At 40.2% G+C, this 25,018-nt stretch overlaps 1 protein-coding gene across 1 annotated transcript; it reads right to left on the bottom strand.

The window, feature by feature from the left end:
- LOC137914326 (ATP-binding cassette sub-family C member 12-like) lies at window positions 1-25,018 on the bottom strand. The gene is made up of 30 exons (XM_068757931.1): window positions 25,008-25,018; window positions 24,539-24,670; window positions 24,219-24,365; window positions 23,820-23,967; window positions 22,823-23,059; window positions 21,579-21,752; window positions 21,225-21,372; window positions 15,102-15,250; window positions 14,867-14,974; window positions 14,499-14,729; window positions 14,342-14,413; window positions 13,920-14,044; window positions 13,072-13,144; window positions 11,533-11,736; window positions 11,122-11,256; window positions 10,743-10,833; window positions 9,224-9,280; window positions 8,217-8,309; window positions 8,017-8,120; window positions 7,732-7,908; window positions 7,227-7,453; window positions 6,756-6,893; window positions 6,363-6,552; window positions 6,187-6,276; window positions 5,840-6,035; window positions 3,802-3,961; window positions 3,622-3,700; window positions 894-1,007; window positions 163-327; window positions 1-93 (listed from the first exon to the last, which is right to left on the bottom strand). Exons 1-30 carry the CDS (start codon window positions 25,016-25,018, stop codon window positions 1-3), a joined length of 4,068 nt encoding a protein of 1,355 aa, XP_068614032.1.

Consider the following 25,018-nt stretch of genomic DNA (forward strand, 5'->3'; position numbering starts at 1 on the left):
TCAGGTGTTCATAGTGTTAGCAGCAGCAAGGAGTGAATAGAAGTGAGAATCTGGTCTTTGTCTCAGCACGTCTGGACTGTCCACCTCTGCCACCTGTCAGGGAGAACATGTATTGTAAGTCTGGCTTCAGGATAAAAAATAAATAGTGATTCTGTTTGTTACCTCTCCACTGTCCATGACCAGAATGCGGTCTGAGTTTATCACAGTGTTGATGCGATGGGCGATGGTGAGCACGGTGCAGCCCTGGAAGGCTTCTTTGATGGTGCTTTGGATCAAGGTGTCTGTCTCCGCATCAATGGATGCCGTTGCCTCATCTAAAAGAATAATCTGTTGCACCACAGGAGAGAGAGTTTGTGCAGATGACAGCAGGAAAGGGGAAGAATTCATAAAGACTGATGACTGAGGATTATTTTTCACCTTCACAGAGTTAGTTCAAAATTCTTCATTATCTTAACCGCTTCATGTGAAAACCAGATTGCGGGATCTACCGGAGCCTATCCCAGCAGTCATTAAGTTTGAGAGCATAAAAGGTCCTCATTTTAAACAATTCATTAAGTTATTTTTCAGCTCAAATCAGTCCCGTTAATGATAATCAAATAAATCTATTTTAACTGCATGCATTTTCCCCCTAAATCATTGGAAATGGTCATATGCTGTATACTGGTAAAGACTTCAATTTTGAAGTGATGACAGCAGAATCAAAGAAAAAATCGTTAGAGAGATACATGGTTTGAGATGGTGCAGAGTCGAAAGGAGAAATTATGTGAGATATGGAACTAAATGAATAAAAATTACATGGAATTTGAGTTTGTGTTGCAAGACAGGCATGTTCAGCAGCAGCAAAGTACCTATACAAACCAAATAATTCAGAGGGGACAGACACCTGTACAAACCTTGGAGTTGCGGAGCAGTGCTCTAGCCATACAAATCAGTTGTCTCTCTCCTACAGAGAAGTTTTCACCATTTTCAAACACCGGAGCATCTAGTTGCCCGTCCAGTCTGGAGATCTGAGGAATGCAAAAAAACCCAGACCTTTTCTGTAATCTCGCTAACAGACAAACAGATGCTGACAAAAACATATACAGTGGTACCTCTACTTACGAATTTAATCCGTTCTGGGAGTAGCTTCGTAACGTGAAAACTTCGTAAGTAGAGACGCATTTTGAATGTAAATGCACTAATCCGTTCCAAGCCCCGCAAAAGTATTGTAACGGTTCATGTTTTAGGAGTGTTCATTATTCCTACGCTGCAGAGAGTCCGCAAAGGCATCCAGGGAGGAGGGGCGGTGTGTCTGTGTGGGGGTGCCGCGAGGAGGAGGAGGAGAACGGGAGAGCTGCGGGAGTTAGGGAGAGTTACCCGTCGTGTGCTTATTCCAGCGTCCGACGGACGCTACATTATGATATTTTTTTGAAATATTAATCTACCTGTTAGCTGTTACTTTTTGTCCTCTTTGTTTACTGGTCCTTTGCGGTGTTTTCTGCCTCGCGTTTCTTGAAAAACTGATCCAATGACGTCTGCTTTTGCCGGCTTTTGACAATCCGTCGGAAATGTGCGAGGCAGACGTCATCATAATGAGCAATAGCCCGACTTGTCAACACTTTTTCCGGGTGACACGAGGGGGACACGAATAGCATGCTGGGATACACCCATACGCAACGGGTTGCCAGGCAGATTTTAGGCGATAGCCAATGGCAGAGCAGCTACGAGCAGCTATTTTTGACTTCGTATCCAGAAACGCCTTCGTAACGAGAGGCAATATTTTCCCATTCAGATACTTCGTAACCTGAAACTTTCGGATGTAGAGACATTCGTAAGCAGAGGTACCACTGTACTCCTTGATGGAAGTAACAAATCTGTTTACATGCTCCGATGCAGAATTGACTCAGCTATAAGTCAACGCTCTATATCTAATATTAAATGCACAGTAGGCCAAAACACAAACGCAATCTGGATCCGATCCGGATGGAATTCGGTCGTGAGATAGAGGTCCCCACCCTACATGACTGTCAAATTCCATAAATACCAGTCAATAATCAACTGAGGTATTTAGGAATAAAATTAGAAGCTCTATTGACTGCATTGTCAATGCTTTTTTCAAAGTGATCCAAAATCCAGGATCTCTTCTAGATCATCAAAATACAGCCAGGTCAGCTCGTTCACAGATTTTGCAATTTGTATTCACCATTTATTCGGAAAGTGACTATTTTTGGCGATTTGATTTTCTACAGTGAAAAATGTTATAACAGAAATAAAGTCCTCCAAGAACACTACGGTTGGATTTCTAAATATTTTAATAAGTGCCCTATAAAGGGTTAAAAGCTGGCAATACTTCAGACACCACTGAATATTATAATTTAAAATAATGTTTAAATGACTCTCTTAGGCCATGAAAAAAGGAGCTGCTGCTACTATAAGCACCATGGCAACAAATTACCCTGAACGCTGTCATATAACATAACACTTAATATCCTCAGCAGCATAAATTATATAATTACTCCTAAGAGCAATCGTCCCATAATAGTTTAACCCTTATTATATGATTCCTTAACCATAAAAAAAAATCCTACCTCTCACATCTGGACCGGTATCATCTTTAGTTTTGCAAGGTAAACATATTTAAATTGAAACTTGGACACATGAACTGATGTGTGGAATATCTTGGAAATCTAATTTTTATTAGTCATTTTTGTCAAGCACTGTAGCTACAGTATTATCCATGAAGGTAGAATCAAGAATGCATCTTGCAATGCAATGATATATATAATACAGTAATACCTCAACACACGAGCGTTCCGAGATATGAGCCTGACTGCAAGGAATATTTTGCATTGAGATGCAAGCGTGAATTTGAGATGCGAGCGCTCCAAGCCTGCTTCACCCGTTCAGTAATTTTCGCTGTATTTGTGAATATTAGTTATAAGTAATGTGTCCAAAGAAAGAAAATGGTAAGGATGACAGTGAAAGAGAAAACTCACGAGGACGATGGAGACGAAGCTTGGATTTGTCTTCCTGATTGGTCTGATTACTTGTTTTGTGAACTCTGCCTGTTTCCTGGAACTTATCTATCTCCCTGCCCCTATCCTGATCTGCTGGTGTGGACTGTCCACCTGTGCTTGAACATTAAAGTTACATTTCTGGATTCCCTTCTCCTGTCGTGCTTTTGGATTCTCTCTGTCTGCTCTCTGACAGTGCTCTATTTCTAGCGAGGTGTTCAATCTAATAATCTACAATATTTGTTTTGCCTCTTAATATTCTATGCATGCCAAAATAAATGCCCTCGCGTGCCAGTCATGACACACGTGTCTTAGGTTGCCGACCCCTGCTGTATATCTAAAGATGGGATACAATTACTTCCATCCCAATTCCATCGCTCATACAAATCTCATCAAAATTCCTTTTTATGTCATTCTAACAGTAAAGCAGACGTATGCTGGCAAAGAAATAACCTCATTGAATTCCACACTTTGTCACTGTGACTCCAAGGCTTGAGCTGAATTGAGCACAAATTCACAGTTCTTGGGAAATGTATGTATAAAAAGTAGCAGATGCTAATTTGGTTTATATAAATGACCAAATACTTCCTCAGACTGTAAATGTACAGTACTGTTAACATTAACGTACTGAGTCCTTCATGTATGTCTTGTCCAGTGCCTCCCAAATCTCCTCATCGGTGTAGTTACTGAAAGGGTCCAGGTTGTATCTATTGGCAAACACACACAGCAATATCACAGTAGCTTAAATATGTGACAAACAAACCAATTAAAACAGTACATGGATACATAAAGATGAGACATTATTCACCGGACAGTTCCAATGAAAAGCACAGGGTCCTGGGGGATGATAGACAACTTGCTACGGAGATCCGTCAGTCCAATGGACATAATCTCAACTCCGTCTATTAGGATGGTTCCTGCTGCCGGCTCCACCAACCGGAACAGAGCCACTCCTAATGAGGATTTCCCTACAAACACACAAATGGCCAGAATGGTTTACAAAGGTAGGGTTACTATTAGCACAATATTGTCATGGCTGTCAACAAAATAAGGTTGCTAAGATTTGTATAATGCATATGAGTACATGATAATGATATATAATGATAATGACACTATGATCATGTCACACACGTCATACTGTGTAACAAGTTGGGCATCGGCCTGTAAAACGACTCCACAACCGATTGAAGCTGTTTATAAACAATCTCTAAAAGTGTTAGATAAAAAGCCAAATAGGTATCATCACTGTCATATATTAAAGAAACATGGGCGATTAAGCTGGGACAACACTGTTAAACACATCGATGCAATCTTGATTTATAAAATCTTCCATGGCAGAGCACCTCCTCCGTTACAAGAATGTGTCAAAATAAACTCAAACACATCAACAAGAACAGGCTCTAGAGGTGTCTGTGTCATTCCATTTAGAAAAAGTGCCTTTGGTCGAGCCACTTTTTCTGTTTGTGCTTCTCACACTTGGAATTCTATCCCAACCACGATACGTGAACTCCCGACTCTGACCTCTTTTTCCGAACAATTTAAAGCATGGCTATTGGAAGAGCAACATTGTACCCACACCCATGCCAAAACTTATATATTTGTTTACCTTTGGCTAATTGTTGGGCTACCATCCGCAGATTTTCTGATAATGTCATCATCCTCATTATTATTTTGTACTATTTAGTAGAACTGTTCTGTTTGTTATGACTGTTGTTTTATTGATTTTGTTGTTTAATGTTGTTGATGTAAAAGGGACTAAAGATGGAAATTAGCCATTGGCTATAATCTTACATATTTACGTGTAAATGTTCATGAATATGTATTGTCCCTGTTTAAATAAACTCAAACTCAATAATCATGATACATGATAATCGGCTGACTGTGCTGCATTTATGTTTATTATGTAATATGGCACGCGACTCATGATAAACTATTGTGTCAAAGGCTGCACTGAGATCTATTAAAATAAGCACGACGATAAGTCCGTTATAAGATGCTATTAAAAGGTCATTTGTGACTTTAATTAATGCTGTCTCTGTGCTATGATGAGCTCTGAAACCTGACTGAGAAACCTCAAATAACTTCTTGCCTTGTAAGAATTCACATACAGCTGACTGGAAACTGCTTTCTCTAAAATCTTAGGCAGAAATGGAAGGTTGGAAATTGGACTATAATTAGCTAATACACCGGGATCCATTGTTGGTTTTTTGACTGCTGTTTTAAAAGACTGGGATACATAGCCTGTAAGAAAGGATAGATTAATTATATTTAGCAAAGGAATTCTAATTGAGAGGAAGAAGTATTTGACATCCGAGTGATTTAAGTCACGAGCTCAGTCCTGGAACGAATTATGCTCGTATGTCAAGGTATTACTATATTAGAAAAAGCCATTGATTCCTCTCCCCATCTCCATGTTCCCTTTCACCTGACTGTCTCTTTCTAAAACAGAACATGGCGTGAAGACTCACAGGACTGCCAATCGCTTCCGTGACCTACCGTATTTTTGGGACCATAAGGCGCACTTAAAATCCTTTCATTTTCTAAAAAATCAACGATGCGCCTTATAACACGGTACGCCTTCTCTATTAATTCTGGTTTTGCTTACTGACCTCAAACCAATTTTATGTGGTACACGGCGCTCAAAAATCGGTCAAAATGTTTTAGTACGACTTTGGTGAGCTACGAAGCCGCACTGCTTGATGGATTGTCGGAGCATTACGGCTCCTGTAATCAGGAGTCTCCCAGAGTAATACGTACCGGTACTGTGCTTCAAGGAGAACCATCATCTCGGCCCTGCAATCATTTTGATATCTAAATTAACTTGACATTTTTGTAAACTGCCTTACCAGAGCCTGTTCTTCCCACGATTCCCAGTTTCTCTCCAGCTTGGATGTGGAAATTCAGCTCATTCAGGACAATGGGTGAATTCTCCCTGTACCTCATGCTATAGCCCTGGAAGGTAATGGCTCCACTCTTTGGCCAGTCCTCTGGGATTTGAGCATCAGCTACCGGTATGTGTCTGGGGGCCTCAGACTTACAACCCTGGACACAATAATTAAGATCTTGTGTGAGTGAGTGGTCAAACAAAAACACAGCAGCATTTGTAGGAGGACCAATGTGGGTGGATATATCGGTGGTAGCAGCCAGAAAACCTATGCGATTTTTCTGAGGCAAAGAAGAGTAGAGTTCTCACTGTGATGTATTCCAGCAGCCGCTCCACCGAGTTGAACCTGGCCTCCACCTCGGTAGATTGCCTCAAAACATACTGAAGCATGCCTGTAAACTAGGCAACAAACAGGTGTATAAACACATGTTGGAGGTCTCCTCTTTCTAAAAATAAACTCATGTTCATCCATCTGCTTTGTTTACCTGTATGGTGTAGGACATGGCCAGGCCTTTCGAAGCTGGATTGATGACTTCATTATCGCTGAGTACTACAAACAGAGACACCACCAAACCTATAACTGCAGCCATAAAGTTTAGCCAGAAGGATAGCCAACGTGTTCCAGACTGAAACAATAAGTACTGGTTGGAGTTGATGTCATTCAGTGTCTTGAATCTACAACATGAAAAAGGATGGTGTTTACTCACATACTGCAGATAATAAAAGTTTCTACAATAAAGAACAGAATGTGAGAAACTGTAACTGAAAGATCATCCTCTGCATAAATGTACAACAGAAGGAAGATATTTTGTCATCATCAGCAAGCACATGAGGTTAGTAAAGAAAATTGATTAACATGAGGATCGCTGGCATCTTACTTTTCTATTTGGCTGTCTCTTATGTTGTAGGCATGGATGGTGCTGAGGCCCTGCAGGGTAGAGGTGCTGAGAGAGATGACGGGAGAACGACTGATGTTCTCCATCCTCTTCATCTGACGGATACTCCTCTGGAATATACTGCAGGGGAATCACAGGTAATATTCAGTACTGTATACTTCTTTAATATGTTGTTATATTCCTGTACATTAATGCTTGTCCTAAAATACTCATAAATGCAAGAATTGTATGACAATCTAAATCTTGCAAATTACATTCATGTCACTCGGCAAATTAATCATATGACATTTTTATGATCCCATTCTCCAACAATTCCTGTTTGGGACCTCTATTATATTTACTTCAAAAGGACAAATCTAATAGAATTTGAGCATTAGAGCATGTTATGTGGCAGAGAATATTGCACAATTCAACTAATAATTAAATAATTCAATTAATGGCTATCAAACTCACAAAAGAATGAGGGTGAAAAAGACTCCCAAAATAGCCACAACAACCAGCATGGGGGGGAAAACACTGGAGATAATGATAATGGTAAACATGACCATGAGACTAAAATTCAAGAAAGGGTCCATATGGAGGGGAAGCACAGTGTCCACTTCCTCCTGATCTTTGGAAAAGCGGTTGAGAATGCGTCCAACTGGTGTTGTGTCAAAGAAACTCATAGGACTGGACATAATCTGAGGGGAAAAAATTATTATTACTTTAATTATGCTTTTGTTTTTGTATTATTTACACTTTTATGTGTTATCTGTTGTTTAGATACACGTAGTTACATAATAATATAATTGTAGGTATACAAATGGGTATTTATCTGGTGCATAGGAACAGATTAACCTATTTTCCATTATTTCTTATCGGAAATATAGCTTCGGTTTCCGAACAAATCTGTTTTCGAACAGTGTAACGGAATGAGTTATGTTCGAGAACCGAGGTTCCACTGTATATAAAATGTTACCTTCTTGAATATGATGTTGTGCAGATGGCAGGCGGCACTCAAGGTGATTCCAGTATAAAAGAAGCATTTGATGATGGCAAGTGTCACCGTGGCAATAATCCCCACACCATAAATCATTTGGTAAAATCTCAGGCGTGGGTTGTCTAAGATGCTACCCAGATTTGTAGCATTTTTTAACTGGAAAATAAAATAAAATAAAAACATTTGATATTTACAAATACTGTGACCATGGAGTTTAATGTGTGTAAATGTATATGTGAGAGAAAGGGAAGATATGCTCCTCACCCCATCACCCTGCCCCAGCCAGAAACTGAGAAACCAGTTGCTGAAGGCTGTGGATCCAATCATCAGAATGAAGTTAATCATAACAAGGAAGATGATGAAGTAGCCTGAAGCAAAACAGTCACACCAAATACAGCTGGTTGGCCATGTGTCATTTGTATGCATTTATTCCAGTTCATACATGTGGACTGTCTGTATCAGACCTCCTGCTGCCTGGCAGTATCCGTGATAGATTCTCCAGGAGACGGTGCCTTCTTCAGAGGACTCCTTCCTCACCAGCTGATCATCACCAGCAGCTGAAAGCAAAGAAAATTATGAACTAGAATAATAGAAGGTCGGCAGACAAAAATACAAAATCAAAATGGCACTGCCATAGAGATTGCAACCACCGTATTGGTCAACCACTAAGCTCAGCATATGGAATGTCAAAAAAGTCAGACACACCCGACACAAATATCTTGTTGGGAGGGTACAGAAGCAGGTGACTACCCTAGTTATCAGATGTTTTCCCCCTCCCTCCCTTGTGTGTGTCCCAGGTGCAGGCAGTGGCTGTGGGATGGATTCTTTGATCAAATCAATCAGAAACTACCCTCAGCCTGGGAGCACTGCATGGAGTCTCCTCAAACATTGTTTATGATTGAGGTCCTCAGTTCACGCCGCATGCTTGAACTTTCAAGGCTTTCTATTCAGATCTGGGGTGTGATGACCAGCGGGTAGGCAAAGCAAGATAGCCAGAGCCTAGGAGCAACCCTGTGGTGTGTGGTAGCCCAGAATACTGCTTCTCAGAGTTTACATTGATTGAATATGCACCCAGTTCTCTCTCCAGTACGGCCATCGGGATGACACAATTTGATGTGCTCTCGGCTGTCTCCCCCCTTTGTTCAATGTTCAGGAGGGGGAGATCGCAGTCCCAGGAGGAGGAAAAAATCTCCAATGATCCAGGGGTCAATGTGGACTCAGTGGATGACAAAAATATAATTGACAATAAACTGGACTGGGCCAATGATAATTTGTATTTCTGACTTTGTTGAGTGAAGCACTGTTGCTGATATAATTTCCCTCCGGGATTATTAAAGTATTCTGATTCTGATTCTTTATATCAAACTGTCTGAGCCCAACCTTCTTTAAGAATTTGGATATACATCTGAAGTGGGTGACCCTGCACCAATATCTCATTCATACAAAAAAACAAACAAAGAAAAACACTTACATTTTTGGTCTGTTGTTTGGATTGTTCCATCATCCTTTTCTTCGGACATGTCAAATGCTGAAAGGAAGTGCACATAGTAAAGACAACTGTAAATAAATTGACAATAAAGATAGGAATTTTTGTATGTAGTAGTAGTATGTAGATTCAGATTCAGATTCAGACAACTTTATTTATCCCAAGGGGCAATTCAGTTTAAGCAGTCTACCAGACCATACAATACAAACATAATAAATAAATAAAATAAAATAAAATAAAAAATAAAAATATATATTGTGAGGGTCATGTGGCTGCACTGGTTAATTGGCCTTATGACGCACACCTGCTTCTGCCTCTCACTCCAGGACCTGCGGCGTACGGATTGGCTGCGGTCACCCCGGACACACCTGAGGCAGATTACCCGTCCCTGGGATCCGCCTCGCCCTCGCCGACCGCAGCTGATCTGTGCGCCCAGGTCGTGCATCGCATTTTCCGTTTGTTAACGATTTGTATTTGAGCTTGCTTTTTGGTTTGTTCTTTTGGCTGTGCCTTTTTGTTAAACTAGATATTTTCGTTGGGCTCCAGCCACCCCGTAACCCGTGCGCAGCTCCGGGATAGTGACTCTTCTGATGAACATTTTTCAGTAAAACATCAAAGTCACGTTTGCACCGTCTCTGTCCTCTGTTCCTTGGGGTCCCCTCGCATCGGTCCGTAACAATATATATTAAAAAAGACACTCAGTATATGGACAAATGCTACAACAAAGCCATACCAATGTTTAAAAACATGCAATATACAGTTTACTGGCAATCAGATTTGGTCTGCTACCTTTCTGCACTGCTGCCACACCCTTTGACCACCTAGTTATACTGTTTGTATACAACCGAACACCACTTGCGTTCAGATCGGGGAAGCCGTTCATCCCAATCACCCCTTCTCGTTCTGTTACTGCACACATGAGCGTTGTAGTCCCTCAGAAGAGAAATGCAGTCCCCAGTCAGAGTACTATCCAGTACCCCTCCAGGGACTCCAAGAAGAGTATGCATTGCTGTTTGGCGTGTAAACCAAAACAACAGTGACACACATGTTCTCATCCTGAATGTACAGGGAAGCAACCCTCTCGTTCACCGGGGTAAACTTGCGTATTGCTGTGGGGCTATAAGCAAGCCCACACCAGCCTGCTGCCTCATTCCGCCATACAAGGCGATGTCACGGTCCTTGATCTTTTTTCTCTTTCTTGGAGTTTTTAACTGCCATGGGAGACCCGACCAGACCATAAAACTCCCAACAACATCGCTCCTGGGACCATTCGAGCACTCAAACTCCCACACCATGATAAGGTGGAAGTTCAAAGGGGAGTTTTACAAACTATGTAACTGCTTTTAGGTATTCACCTTTGCAACTTACTTCACATTAGACAGAATGCAAGAATTATTTAACATTGAATTTTTCTACAGCAAGGCATAATATATAATGGCATATATTCTGATTTAAATCATTATTACCAAACAATAATTGTTGTTGCTTTTTTGCCTTTCCATACCTGGGTTCACTGCACCACCAAATGTGGGATTTGCGAGCTCAACCTCTTCCAGCTCTTCATTTGCTTGGGGTGAATCTTCTTCTGCCTGAGTCTGTAAAAGATCAACAAAAGCAATGAGTCTGCATAAAAGCATCTGCTGAGCCTTTACTGCAGTTGATGATAAACCACTTACTACCTTTTCAGAATATATGGTCCTGTTTCTACAAATAAAATGTAGGTACAGTAGCTATTATTATTAGTAGCTAACTATTTATTTGTTTTTTGTGCTTATAAAACAAGAAAGGTGAAAGGGATTTACATCTAGTAAGGAAATAAAATAATATACATTGTGAGAATAGCAGGGCTACATCCGAGGTCTGAACTGTAAGTGCTGTTTTACTTTTGACTGTTCCAGCTGGTAGTTGCTGATGAGCTGAGCGTAGCGTCCATTGGCTTCCATCAGGGCATTGTGGTCTCCATCCTCGAGCACTTCTCCATCCTCCAGGACCAAAATGCCATCACAGAACTCCAGATACTGACACACATTAGGACGACCTCATCAATGAAACCATCCCAGCCTCGTGGCCAGAGGTGTGAAGAAAAACATTTGTAGCAGCCCGACATTACTTTGTGCTGTGGTTTACTTTACTTTGGACAATTCCACCATACAATATCATTTGTTCTAAAATTCATTTTAAATTATGTCTATCATTATGAGAACCTTATGAGTTTACGCATTTCATAAAAGGTTTCAGGCTCAGTGAAAAGTTGCTGAGGAAAAGATGTTTTCTGATGAAGTGCATCTTCTCACCTGCAGCTGGTGTGTAACCAGTATAATTGATTTTCCCTGCAGCTCCTTCTTTATACATTCCTCGAAAATGTGTTTTCCTACATGAGCATCGACAGCAGATAGTGGATCATCAAGGAGGAAGATGTCTTTATTGGAATACACAGCTCTGGCCAGGCTGATCCTCTGCTTCTGCCCCCCTGATAGATTCAGCCCTCGCTCTCCAATCTGCCAACAAAACAGCAGAAAACTACAAAAACACTGGCTACAGATTCTGTATTATAAAATGCCATTTTTACTTTCTGAAATGTCTAGCAATGCAGATACTAAATGATTGGAAATGGGATTCGAATTATTATAATGAGGGTTTTTAAAGTTACTTTTTCTCTTTTGTTTGATAGTGACGGTGCGGGCCTCTCTCCTCAGCCTGGTAACGCAGGCGAGGTCACATCGAGCAGAGGCCTCGGGAACGTGGATTATTACTCCAGAGTTTTTCGTCACGACGCAACGCCTGAAAACAACAGCTGCAACCTCATTTTATGATTTATTGGAGAAGCATGGCTTAGGAAGCAGGCTTAGGAAGCTCTGAGGTCATTCTGATAGGAGATTGTAATACCAATGTCCTTCGGAAAGACACTCCCACTTTCAAAGCCTTCAGCAGCTTCTGTAATTTGCATAACTTTACCCAGCTGATTCAGCAATTTACAAGGGTAAACCCCACTTCTTGAAACATCATAGATCTAATCCTGGCATCGGACAAATCTAGAATCAAACAGTGGGGAGTGCAATTTAAGTGATCACAATATGATCTTCTGCACTCGTAGAATTCATAGACCTGCAGTTCAATGTCACACCACAATCAACTGCAGAACTATGAAACTACGCAATGTGGTTAACAAAAGGATCAAAAATGCCAAAATTAATTTCTTAAATGAGAACATTGAGGCAAACAAAAGCAACCCACAAAAACTGTGGGAGGCCCTAAAACAATTAGGCTTCAGCAATAGACTCCAAACAAAAACCAATAATTTCTGCATTAATTCAAGTGGTTCACTCCAGACCAAATAGTTTTAACAGCTTTTTCACCACTATTGCCACCCTGTTGGTCAGCAACCCCCCCTCCACATTCAGGTCTGTATGGTTCTGACTACATCCAAACTCACTACGAGAATCCAGGTGCTAAAAAGGACACTTTCTCTTTCATTCGTTCTTGAGTGTGCTCCTTCTGGGGATTCCCTCATTCTATTGGGGGACTTCAATGCTCATGTTGGCAATGACAGTGAGTCCTGGAGGGGCGTGATAAGGGTGTCCATATGTGCACTTGGCACCAGGACACACTAGGTTGCAGTTTGATGATCTATTTTATAGTCGTATCGGCGAACTTGCGGCCGCATGTCTTGGACACTCGGGCGAAGAGATGGACGGAGATGTCAACCGATCATCACCTGGTGGTGAGTCAACTCCGAGGTTTGTAAATGCCTGATTTAATTGCAGTTTTCGGGTGGCGGTTGTGACACGACTTTGATGGGTGCAGTGCGGCGGAGTCATCAGTAGAGGCCCTACCTCAGTTTTATCACCATATGGGAGTATTTTAAGGTCAGGTCTGAGGCTGCAGACACCGAGAACTCTGTCATATCTGTGAAGTAAATCAAAACAATATATTATCTGAAGCTTCAAATCTTAAAAGGTCATTTTAAAAACATAATATTTTATGCAGATTATTTTATGGGAAGAAACAACAAAATTGGAATGTACCATTTCAGATTAATATTAATGGAAAAAAGACAAGATATTTTGACAATTCTGAGCATAAAATTTGTTACATTTCATACTTAATATCTTATTAAATCTATGTGCGTAGTTAGTGCACAAGTCTCTGATCTCCGAGAGCAGTCTCGCCATGGTGGCGCTATCCTTGTCGTCCTTCTTGACCTGTTTAAATAAATTGTCCTTCTCCTCCTGTTTGAGTATAATTAATCTTACATTTTCATAATTCTTCATTTACTTCAGGCACCATGCTCGCAACATGCCTACATTGATTCATTGACCTGAAGTGACTCGTCAAAATACTGTTCATTGTTAGGCAGCTGCACCGCTTGCTAATTAGGCAGACAAACAGGATTTCCCAGTGATAGCTCTGTTAGATAACACAATGGCTTTTGCCCTTGTTTGATAACCGTGCCAGATGCAAACTCACAAGGATAAGAGGAACGTTTGTCATGTGACATGATCACAGAAAATATGACTCATGCCTTGTATGAACAGTCAACTAACACTAACCTTAACCCTTGTTTATACAGTAAAACATCACATAACCTGCCCTGTTTTTAAATATGGCACCTATTGTTTCCACATGCAAATTAATCTGTAGAGTACAGAAAACAAAGGTGTCAGAGTTCATTAATAATTACCTGTCCTGGTCAAAGGGTTGCTCCATTAGGATGTTTTCCTGGACAGTTCCATGGAATATCCAGGCTTGCTGGGAAACGTAAGCGAATGTCCCATTAGTTGTAAGGGAGCCCTGCAGAAGGTACATCTATAAAATAGATCACAGTGTGTCATACACAAGCAGTTAAATGTAAAACAGAATGACACTCTAGCACTTCTAGAGCTATCTATATTAATTTCAAACTGAATGGCAATCAATAAAGTACTTAAACAGCATAAAAATATATAAACACACCTGGGGTGAAAATATAACCTGCTTGGTAAAGAAAAGTGAGGATTATCATTTTGAGTAAGATGAGAGTAGTGGACAATTAAATACAAAACATTCAAAGGCAATAAGAATGCCACATGTATAAGATGGTAAAAGAGACTGAATAGAGTTAACCTGCTCCAAAATGCTGGATATCAATGATGTCTTTCCACTCCCCACGTTCCCACAGACACCAAGCAAGCAGCCCTTGATAAGGAAATAACACACAGAGTAACTTTAACTTTACCACAGTCTCAAAAACACATTTTCCCACATCATTCTGGAATCGTACCTTTGGCAGTGTGAATGAGATGTTTCTCAGAGATGACAGAGTTGCAGAGTTCTCAGTTTGGGACATTTCATCTACTTCCTGCGCATCCACCCCATTGGCTAAGCTGGGTGGGGAGTCCAGCATACTCTCTGGTTTGGTCCAGGAAAATGTTGCATTTTCCATGACAATGGCTAAGTCACTGTCTTTATCCTGTCTCAGGTAGGATTCTGGATTCTGGATTAGCAATAATTTCTAAACACAGCCACAGAAAATATTTCATCTTAAACACATTGTTTTCCATATTTTTTGAAACAGCTTGTGACTGCAGCTGAAATCCACAACAGTGCTAAATCTAATGATCGCTGCATTTAGAGCTCTGAGCAGTTTACCCTCAGCCTTTTTATTGATACAGCAGCTTCAGCCATGGACTTCACAGACATGGGCATTTGAACCAAGCAGAACCGTATAGCATTGAAGATGACGATGGTGGTAAAGGCCTGGTAATCACAAAGAACACCGCCGCAATACTGATTAGTTCTTAAGTTTAAGTTTGATATTCATATCGACTGTGAGCAAGTTGTCAAATCCATTGAAGTGTATTCAATGGACTGCGTTGGTACTCACATCAGTCGTGTTGAGATCAAACTTTAACAGTGTGTGTACTAGGAAGGTGGCAACTGTGGCAAGTACCGGGATGATGCTGGTGATGCTAACATTCATATTCTGCATGTAACTGACCATTTCCATTTCTCTCATCTCATGTTTCCTTATATCTACAAGAAAGACAAAAATCAGGGTTTTGGAGACGGCGCTCTATGGTATTAGTATTTCAGGTAAATCTATTGATCATCGATACACAGTGCAAACACGTTTTAGATCATGACAATGCAATTATAACAGAGGGATAGTTGCTTGCTTAAAAGCACATAGACTATATGTATATATCAGGGTTATTATAGTTAACGAAAACTAACGAAAAAACAAAAACTAGAATTGAAAAAACATTTTCGTTAACTAGAACTAAATAAAAACTAGAATTAAAAGAGAGAACGAAAACGAACTAAAACGGTATTGTCCGTTCACAAAACTAACTAAAACGAATAAAAATTAAAGACACTAATCCCTTCGTTTTCGTTTTTATCGATTTTAAAATCGATTTATTTTGCTCGAGGAGTTTTACGTGGCTCTGTCCGGCTGTTCCCGTCACTGCTCGTTGAGAATCGGGTTGGTGACGTCACTAGCGACGGAAGCCGGCAGGAAGTGCCGAGCGCTCCAGCCCCATGTGGGATGTGTTTATTACGACGGAGAGAAACAAGAAAGCTAACTGCGATTAGCCCCCCCGTAAGAGAAGCAGCCCCCCGGCTAGCAGTTAGCACCGCGACGGAGACAACAATAAGGGACTGCGTTTAACCTGCACCGACTGGAGCCCCCCCCCACACACACTGGGGGGGGGGGGGGGGGGCATGGCTTGCTGCATTAATGAGACATGAGAAGAAGACGCGCTGATGGAGCCCCCCTGATGGAGCCCCCCCTCAGCCAGGAGGCCCTGGAGATGGTCTGGATGAACCGTGGATTGGATTAGAGACGGACGACGAGGACACTGAACACGTTGGTGAGTGGTTCTAGTCCCAAATACATTAGTCTTGTTGACCTTTTATGCTGATATAAAATGTAACTACCGTATTTTTTGGATTATACGTCGCTCCGGATTGTAGGTCGCACCAGCCAAAAAATGCATAATTAAGAAGAAAAAAACATATATAGGTCGCACTGGAGGATAAGTCGCATTTTTGGGGAAAATTTATTTGATAAAATCCAACACCAAACAACATATAGCACAAAGAACATGCTAACAAGTTTACCAAAATATCAGGTTTTACTCCGAATCACGAAATCCAAGGAAATCTTCATCCTCGGTGTCACTTTTGAACAACTCCCCCAACTCGGCAGGTAGACAAGACGCCGCTTCCTCTTCTACGTCGCTTACATCAGACTCGTCGTCAGTTGCAGTTCCAATTATTCCAGCCTTTCTGAATCCCGACAGGATGGTTACGGTTGTCACTGAAGCCCATGCTTTGTCGATCCATTCAATGACTTCCAGGAAAGTTGCATGGCGCATTCTCCCGGTTGCCGTGAAGCTGTGCTCTCCATCCGTCATCCACTGCTCCCACAGGTTACGCAAAACTGACTTAAAGCTCCTATTCACGGAGATATCAAGTGGCTGGAGTATTTTGGTTAAGCCTCCAGGGATGATGGCAGGTATGGAGTTGAAAACTTTTAATTTATTTTTTAACTGTGGTGTGATGTGCGCTCTCATGCTATCCATCACAAGCAGAGCTTTGCGTGCTCTAAAGAAGCCGTCCGGTCGCTTATTGTAGCACTTTGTAAGCCACAAGTTCATCATTTCTTGATCAATCCACCCTTTCTCGTTCACGGCGACTTCAACTGAGGAGGATTGGATTTTTGGCATGGTTTTTCGTTTGAAAATGACCATCGGTGGCAGTTTTGATCCGTCTCCACAACATGCCAGCACCACTGTGAAGTGTGATCTCTCATGACCAGTTGTAACGATATTCACACTTTTTTGCCCTTTCTCTGCAACACTTCGGCCCATGGGGATGTCAAAAGTGAGGGGGACCTCGTCCATGTTAATAATATGATCCGGTGTCACGTTGTGATCACTTACATGCTTTTCAATGAACGCGCGGAAACTGTCAACCTTGGCTTGAAAGTCCGCTGGCAGTTTTTGGGACAGTGTCGTCCTTGCTCTGATAGAGAGGCGTTTGCGTTGCATGAAGCGGTAACACCAAGAAGGTCCTCCCGCAAAGCCGTTTATATTCACCTCCTTGGCAACCACCTGGGCGCGGAGACGCAACTGCACCGTTGACAAACCTCTCCCAGCAGCACGTTGTTCAAGCACCCATGCGTGAACTTGTTCCTCCAACTGCGGCCACCTAGCTTGTCGCCCGCGATTAGCTTTCTTTGTTTTCTTCATTTCAGTAAGCGTAACCTCCGCTTTTCGCCAGTCCCTTACAAGTTTTTCGCTCACTCCAAACTTTCTTTCTGCTGCTCGATTGCCGTTTTCGGCTCCATATTTCACTATCTGAAGCTTGTAAGCCGCGGAATATGACTTTCTTTTCGGCGACATTTTCATTCAGCCCTTCTAATTTGTGTTTTTAGATAACAGGTGTGACAGATAACTCTGAACCTCCAGAAACCGCGACAGATTCTGACGGGTCACAGAGTTCCCTGTAACACCTGTTATAGAAATGTGTAGGCTACTGTCTCTGCGCTCACAGATTTTGTAAAAAAAAGCATATATAAGTCGCTCCGATTTATAAGTCGCACCCCCGACCAAACTACGAAAAAAACTGCGACTTATAATCCGGAAAATACGGTAATTAGTGATGTAAACTTTAATTGATATTAAAACCCCATAAAGTCCCAAAAGGAGAGGAAATAAATTATTTGCTCTATTTTACTCATTCGGATCCAAAACCTAAAATGCCATTCACAAATGTTAGAGCCTCCATCTGCTAAAACCTGAAATGTATAATTGTCACACTGACATCATCGTTATTGTCATGTCATGATTTCATATCTAATATTGGGCTTCATTTTAAATATACAATATTAAATGGGTTATCCTGGGGAAACTAATTTAGGGTGCTAACAGTGTAAGAAATTAAATATCATGAAACAAGTAACGTTATTATCCCTGCTGTAAAAACAAGAGTTATTACAGACAGTCCTAATTAATACATAATTATTAAACTGTACTCTTCTTTGTGTGTTTTACATTTGTTTGTTCTTTTTGCTCAGAACTTGACCTGCCAGATGGAGAAAACAACAAGTTCCAGAGGATCCATGTCTGGCTCTCACCCTTCAGCTCACCCTGAACGCTGTCCTGAAGTACCCAAATACTGACTCGCTGATATCAAGAGCCAGAAAGCTCGTCCACGCTGTGAGCAAATCATCAGCGGCAAATTAAATATTCATCACAAAGTGTGGCTGAACTCTGGTCCGAGATTGTAGCACGTTAGCAGCTATGCTGCGGACTGTTACGGTTGGTTGTTTAAAATTACTGAATAAATGTTTTATATGTTATCTTTTGTTGAGTTGTATTATTTTATTATATTTTAATCCTGCATCTGACAAATAACTGAAAGGATGAAAAACTAAAACTAATAATAACTAAATTAAACTAATAAAAACAAAACTAAAACTAATAAAAACTAACAAATCCACTCTAAAAACTAACTAAAACTAACTGAATTAGAGAAAACAAATTCAAAACTAACTAAAACTAAACTATAATTAAAAATCCAAAACTATTATAACCCTGGACTATATATTCACTCATTCATCTTCTTGGAGACGAGACGATCATAATCATCTCGTCTTCAGCTGCTTAACCAAATCTGGGTTACGAGTTAAGATGGACCCTATCCCAGCAAACTGCGGTTGAGAGGCATGGTACACTCTGGGAAAGTCACCAGTTCATCGCAGGGCCACACAGAAAGACAGACACACCTACTTATGCTCGCATTAATTCATTCGAATAATCTCTATAGTGACCAATTAATTCAAGTTGCATGTTTATGGTGGTGGAGAAAGCCAGATAACCCAGAGAGAACCCACACAGACACAGGGAGAACATGCAGACTTCACAGAGAAAGACCCCAGGTAGAATGAAACGAAGGACCTTCTTGCTGTGAGGCAACAGCGGTACCCACTGCGCCACCGTGCTGCCCACTATAGTTATTTACACTATAAATATTTATGACAGCAGAGCACATCTGGAGGACGATGTGTTCCCACACCCAAAGGCACCTGGCCATCAATGCTTGTGGGGTTCCATAACAAGTACAAACTAGCTACAGTGACAATATCCGACTTCAAGTCAGATTCAGTGAACATATCCTCAAATGTATAAATTCACAAAATAATGTATTAAACATTGTAGAGAAAATTGAGTTATTCTGCTCATTTGTGTGCCACAAAAGGGACAAAACCTGACTCGGTCGCTGTCCATGTTCGATATTAAGAACTCGAAATGATCCGCTCACGTAATCACTTCCGGGTCAACCAGAGAGCATTAGGGCGTTCCCTTTCCGTTGGACGAATTGTTAATGTCGATTGTACTAAATGTAAGTATTTCAGGATTTGTTCATTTGTTTTCTGAAATGTAAATTTTTTTCGTGTTTTGTTCGTTGGTTTTGTGAATTGAAAATGTCTTTTCTGAAATGTTAATTTGTTTTGTGAAAGGTTTGCACTTCAGGGCCACCGTACAACTGTGACTGAAAAGTGAGTGAAGAACCAGCATCAGGGTGCAAATGTCACACCTTGTGACCTTTCCGCACTAACTCCCCCGTCTTCTCAGATCCACATCATGCGATCACTTCATTCCTGTAACCTGTGCTCCTGCCATCATCTGCAACTCATCTCCCATCAGCCTGTGCCCTACTTAGTCTCTGTTCAAGCCACACATCACTGCCAGATTGTTAGTGATGTTTCCTCCCTTCCAGCATTCCAAATTGCTCTCCCGTGTTTCGCCCCTTCCTGATTCCTGGATTTTTTCTCTTTGCCTGCTCCTTGGGATCTGTCTGCCTGTCGATTCGGATTACCTGGTTTGTGACCTCTGCCTGATATTTGGAACTGCCTCTTTGCCTGCCCCTATCTGGATTTGTCTGCTGATCTGGAAATAAAGCTCTGTTTTTGGATTCCCTCTCTCCTGTCGTGCATTTGGGTTCTTACCTGCCTTGGTCCGTGGCAGCAGAAGACACCAGCAGCCTTTTTACCTAGGTCATTACACTTCATTGAACGACATAGATCATCCTCCATCCAAGATACCATCATTGTCAGCAGAATACACCCCCTAATCATGGACTGTATAGACATGTCTTGTGACGTGAGTCTAAACTCTAAACAGTGAGACAGATCTTGAAATGTTCACAATTGTAAGATATGAATCTTTACATGAGGCACCAGACAAAGAAAACATGAACTTCTGGAGGAAAGGGTACACTGGAGAAATATGCTAAAAAAAATACATAAAAGTACAGACGAACACCCTTTTCATTCACACCACACTATAAAATCACTAAAATACTTTTCTATTATCAATTGAATTGAAAATATTACAATAATACAATAATACATAACACACGATAAAAATATCAATATTTGGTCGGTTACTCTGATAATTTAGTTTTTCTGAATAAGAGACATTGAACCAGCAATGTTTAATTAGTATAACACAGAAATATGGTGTCTCGTTTAATCAGAATCAGAATACTTTAATAATCCCATATGGAAATTATATTCCCATAGGAAAATTATATAAGGGACTGTTGCAGGCTGCTATGTGTCTCGGCACATGCAAACTTCATTAGTGAATTATTATTGAACAAGCTGAGCTGGTTGTAGGATGTCTGTTATTTTCCAAATTTTAGCTCTCACACTTTTCTCTCATTCCCATGATGCACTGCTGATTACAGTTATGTTTACTGTGCATTCCTGTTATCATCTTTAAGTGTTGAAATCATGGATTATTTCTTGCAAATTGTATTGTAGTTCACAACATGTCACAGCAAACTACTGTTGATTCAATTTTACAATATCAATCAATTCTGAATGTATATTGCATGATTGTTTTTGTGTTTACCACAAAAGTGAGAGTACAAATAATGCTTCTATTAGAAACTTATCTGAATGTAATAAAGCATGAGGCTGCCTAAATCATACCTGCAATCTTCTCCTCAAAAGAATCTTCCCAGGCGTACATCTTGATAAGTTTGATGCTGCTCAGAATCTCATTCATTGTTTGAACACGGCTGTCAGTTAACACCATGGCTTTCCATTCGAACTTGTTAATGACCATGGCTAAATAAAACTGAGAGCAAAAAACAAACAATAAAATAATGTGAGTGACAATGGAAAACAAGCAGCATTGTGGTCTATCCTTCTGGCAGAATTTGTTAAGGAAAATATCCATATATGTAACGTGGAACTTTTTAAAGAATAACCCAGGAGTATCCAAACAAACTGCAGGAAAATATAATCACAGACAGACAAGCAGACAGGTGCACACAAACAAACCTGCACAGGAATGAAGATGAGGTAGATGAAGACTCCTGTCAGTGCAGTGGAGCCCAGAACGAAGCAGGCATAAATGATACACACAAAAAACAGGACTGGTGCAGAGAGCAGAAAGCTCGCAAACACTACAGCCTCAAATAACTTGTGGCCATCATTGCTCAAAACATTTATCATCTGGAAGGAAGAGAGTGAAAGAAATGCAGTTATTGACATCAGCAAGATGGAACGTTAGTCAGAATTTGAGAATTCTGCTGCTTCATTTTTAGTAATAATAATAATAATAATAATCACACAAACCATCCCATTTCTAATTAGTGTTACGATTTGTCTTTATCACTTTGTTTCTGTTCTCTCTTCTTTGTTACACACATGGTGGATCACATCACACAAATAGGTTTTAGTTTCAAATGAAACATTCAAGACAAGTTTTTCAAAGAAGGCGAGAACAAGTCACGCACACTCACACACACAGAAAATATATATCTGCTGCAAGATCAAAATGCAAGTGTTTTCAGTGTCAATAGATTTTATAGATGTTTGCATGAGGCAGAATTCTTTTTCAGGGAGGTGAAGCAACTCAATGGTAAACATGACACTGTCCCAATGTTTTTTAAACATGTTGCCTGTGTAAAATTCTAAATAAGAATATATTTCAAAAGCAATAACATTTTCAATATTCTACTGTTTTAAAAGCACTGATTAAAGCACACACCTCCACTGAACTTTAAATCAGTCACGTATTATTCAAAGTCTAACTCATAAACCTGTAAGGAGTACTTGCAGGGCAAACTACTCCTATAGCAATATATTTAAATATAGTTCAGGTTTAATCCAGGTTTTTAATTGAATCTGCACCAGACTATACGCACAGATACAGTAAATACCTAAACCCAGGATATTATTATCAGGATGTTATTATTTAACTACCTTATAAATTAACGAAAATGTTATATCTGTCTCTCTATATTACTATTTTTAAGAAGATGTAAGAAACTTAGCCCTGTATCAATGCACACTGAAATTTAATGGCCGGGCCCAATGATCCATCCTCCCAATTTTCATGGCAATCCATAATTCTGATTAATCCTGTTGATAGTCTGATATATACAGGTCCATCAAAATACTTTTATCCTTTCATTTTGAACTCAGCGATTCTAATGGGCAAAGATTTGACAAAGAAAAAACTACAGGAGAAATGTGGGTAAATTACATCAAATAAGCTTTGACTCTTATAGGTTAGTTACCTCGCCCATTGAAATGCCGGTTTGCACCCGCAGAGAGATCACTTTCTGAAAGGCCACTGAAGAGAAGGCACCCTTTAACCTGACTGCAGTGCGCAGGTTCAGTGCACACAATAAAGATATGAAGAAGGCTCTGCAAAACTCTGTGGTAAACAAGCCAAAAGCCAGGCCAACGCCATACAGTATTGTGGACTGCTCCGGGTGTTCAGCATATGCTAGGATTTTATGAACCAGAATAGCCTGAGAAGACAGATAAAAATATAAGGTGTTTGCATATGGAACAGTGTTTTATATTTAATCTATAGCATATGCTAGATGATGCTCCCATGTAAGTGAGACATATATATATATTTTAATCCAACAAATATCTTCTTAAAACACATTTATTCAAGTGGAGGCACAATTATTATTATTATTATTTTACTTAAATAGAGGATACATTTACATCAACTGTATAAAATGACATAACACCATTATTTTTGTAAATGTAGTGAAAACAAATTGGGATAGATTGAAAGGATTAGTCATTTAACCTTAAATGGATGTTTACATGCAGAAAATGCAAATAAAAATATGTTTTTCTTAAACATTTATCATATATTAATAAGACAAATCCATTATATCAGGGGGAGAAGAGCTTCATAAGATCCTGAAGGTTACTTTGAGTTACTTACAGAAAAGGAGAATTTACAGACCCTAGCAACATTTAAAACACATTACTTTGACATTTTATCGTGACAACACTAAAGACAATATCCCACAAATGCACCCGTATTTTTTCAAAAATATTTTTTATTTGTAGAAATGTTTAAGCTAAAGTATTTTCTGTAACCTCCAAACTAACCTTTCTATCAGTACATGTATGCTCTGCAAATTATTAAAAAAACCCAATGTTTTCAATTAATTTTGAATCTCTTAACATCTTCTTTGGCAGAATAGAGGAATTGCTCTATTATTTGGCAAACATCAGAGGAAACCATTAATAGCTGTCGGAAATTACCGGGCCAAGGAACGCAGCAACCATGCCGATGATACCAATGAAGACAGATACAATCAACCTGGTTCTTTGAAATTGAATTATTGCTCGAACCAAAGAGGCCTTCTCCAAGCCAACCTTTGCCACTTCTTCCTTCCAGAGTCGGAAGAGCCTGTACCACATAAAATCAGAGTCAACGCTCTCAGCCTTGATAAATCATTACAAAGGTCAAGGTTAGGGTTAGCAAACACTCTCATGAAATGCACTACAGATATTCAACGTTTGGAATTGTTTCCCTAACCACGATTCCATTTCCAGACAAGAATTTCAGCAACTAGAATTGTCAGCTATCAACGAGTCCCATACTGTCAAATGTTGTTTGAGAAGTATTGCACCCCTGAATCAGCCAGAATAAATTCAAACCTTTCTCCATTGCTGTCAGCTTTGTCAAAGGGTGACAGGTTGATTGTCGTCATGTCCATCCTTTTCCTGAATATGGCCCACATCATAGGAGTCATCCAGGCAAAGGTTGTAAAAGACAGGAATCCTGCATTGTCAACTGGGTGGGAACTAGACAAGGAAACATCATCCAATATTAGCTCTGCTATGGGTATAGCAGCCATAATGGCATTTAGATTAAAACAACAGCTATTATCAGGCTATCATCCATAGTGTATTATCCATTTAAGCCTATTTATTAATTGCATCCAAACAGACTAACAATGTCATTAAAAAACACTAACTCTGTTGAGGAGCAGGCGAAAGGCTTTAGGTTCTGAAGGCCCTGGCGGTATTTTTTGACTTGTGGAGGGTTGTCCCGTTCATTGATGTCCAAATCAGCATGATCTGCATTTGAGACCTCAGGTTTGTTTCTCCTTTGGAAAGCGTCATTCTTTAGAGTCAAAAAGATAGATGGGAGAGAACAACAGATTTCCACATTAAAAAGCAAAAAAAACAAAAGATGTACTTGAAAAAAATGGAGAAGTAAAGATATCGGGGCAATGACAGCAACATGTGAACAGGTCAGTGGAAGCTACCGTTTGTTCTTGTGTCACGGGTTTGTTTTAAAAATGGGAAAAATGGTGGCTCAGCCAGAAAAACTTCAGTGTAGTGATCTATTTTATTTACACCATTCCACAAACAGCAGCAAACGTGAAAAATACTTAGTGCAGGCCAAAATACATACAAAAACAAAATAGTTGTAACACTTACTCTGGTACCAT

Source organism: Brachionichthys hirsutus, unplaced genomic scaffold (genome assembly GCF_040956055.1).
Source record: "Brachionichthys hirsutus isolate HB-005 unplaced genomic scaffold, CSIRO-AGI_Bhir_v1 contig_209, whole genome shotgun sequence".
Taxonomy (NCBI): Eukaryota; Metazoa; Chordata; class Actinopteri; order Lophiiformes; family Brachionichthyidae; genus Brachionichthys; species Brachionichthys hirsutus.

What these genes read in the sequence shown, in the direction of transcription:
- LOC137914326 (XM_068757931.1), bottom strand. An exon ending in GCTGACAGCAATGGAGAAAG is followed by an intron (nt 23,968 to 24,218) that starts GTTTGAATTTAT and finishes TATGTGGTACAG; the next exon opens with GCTCTTCCGACTCTGGAAGG. An exon ending in GGCTGGGGCAGGGTGATGGG is followed by an intron (nt 7,909 to 8,016) that starts GTGAGGAGCATA and finishes TTTATTTTCCAG; the next exon opens with TTAAAAAATGCTACAAATCT.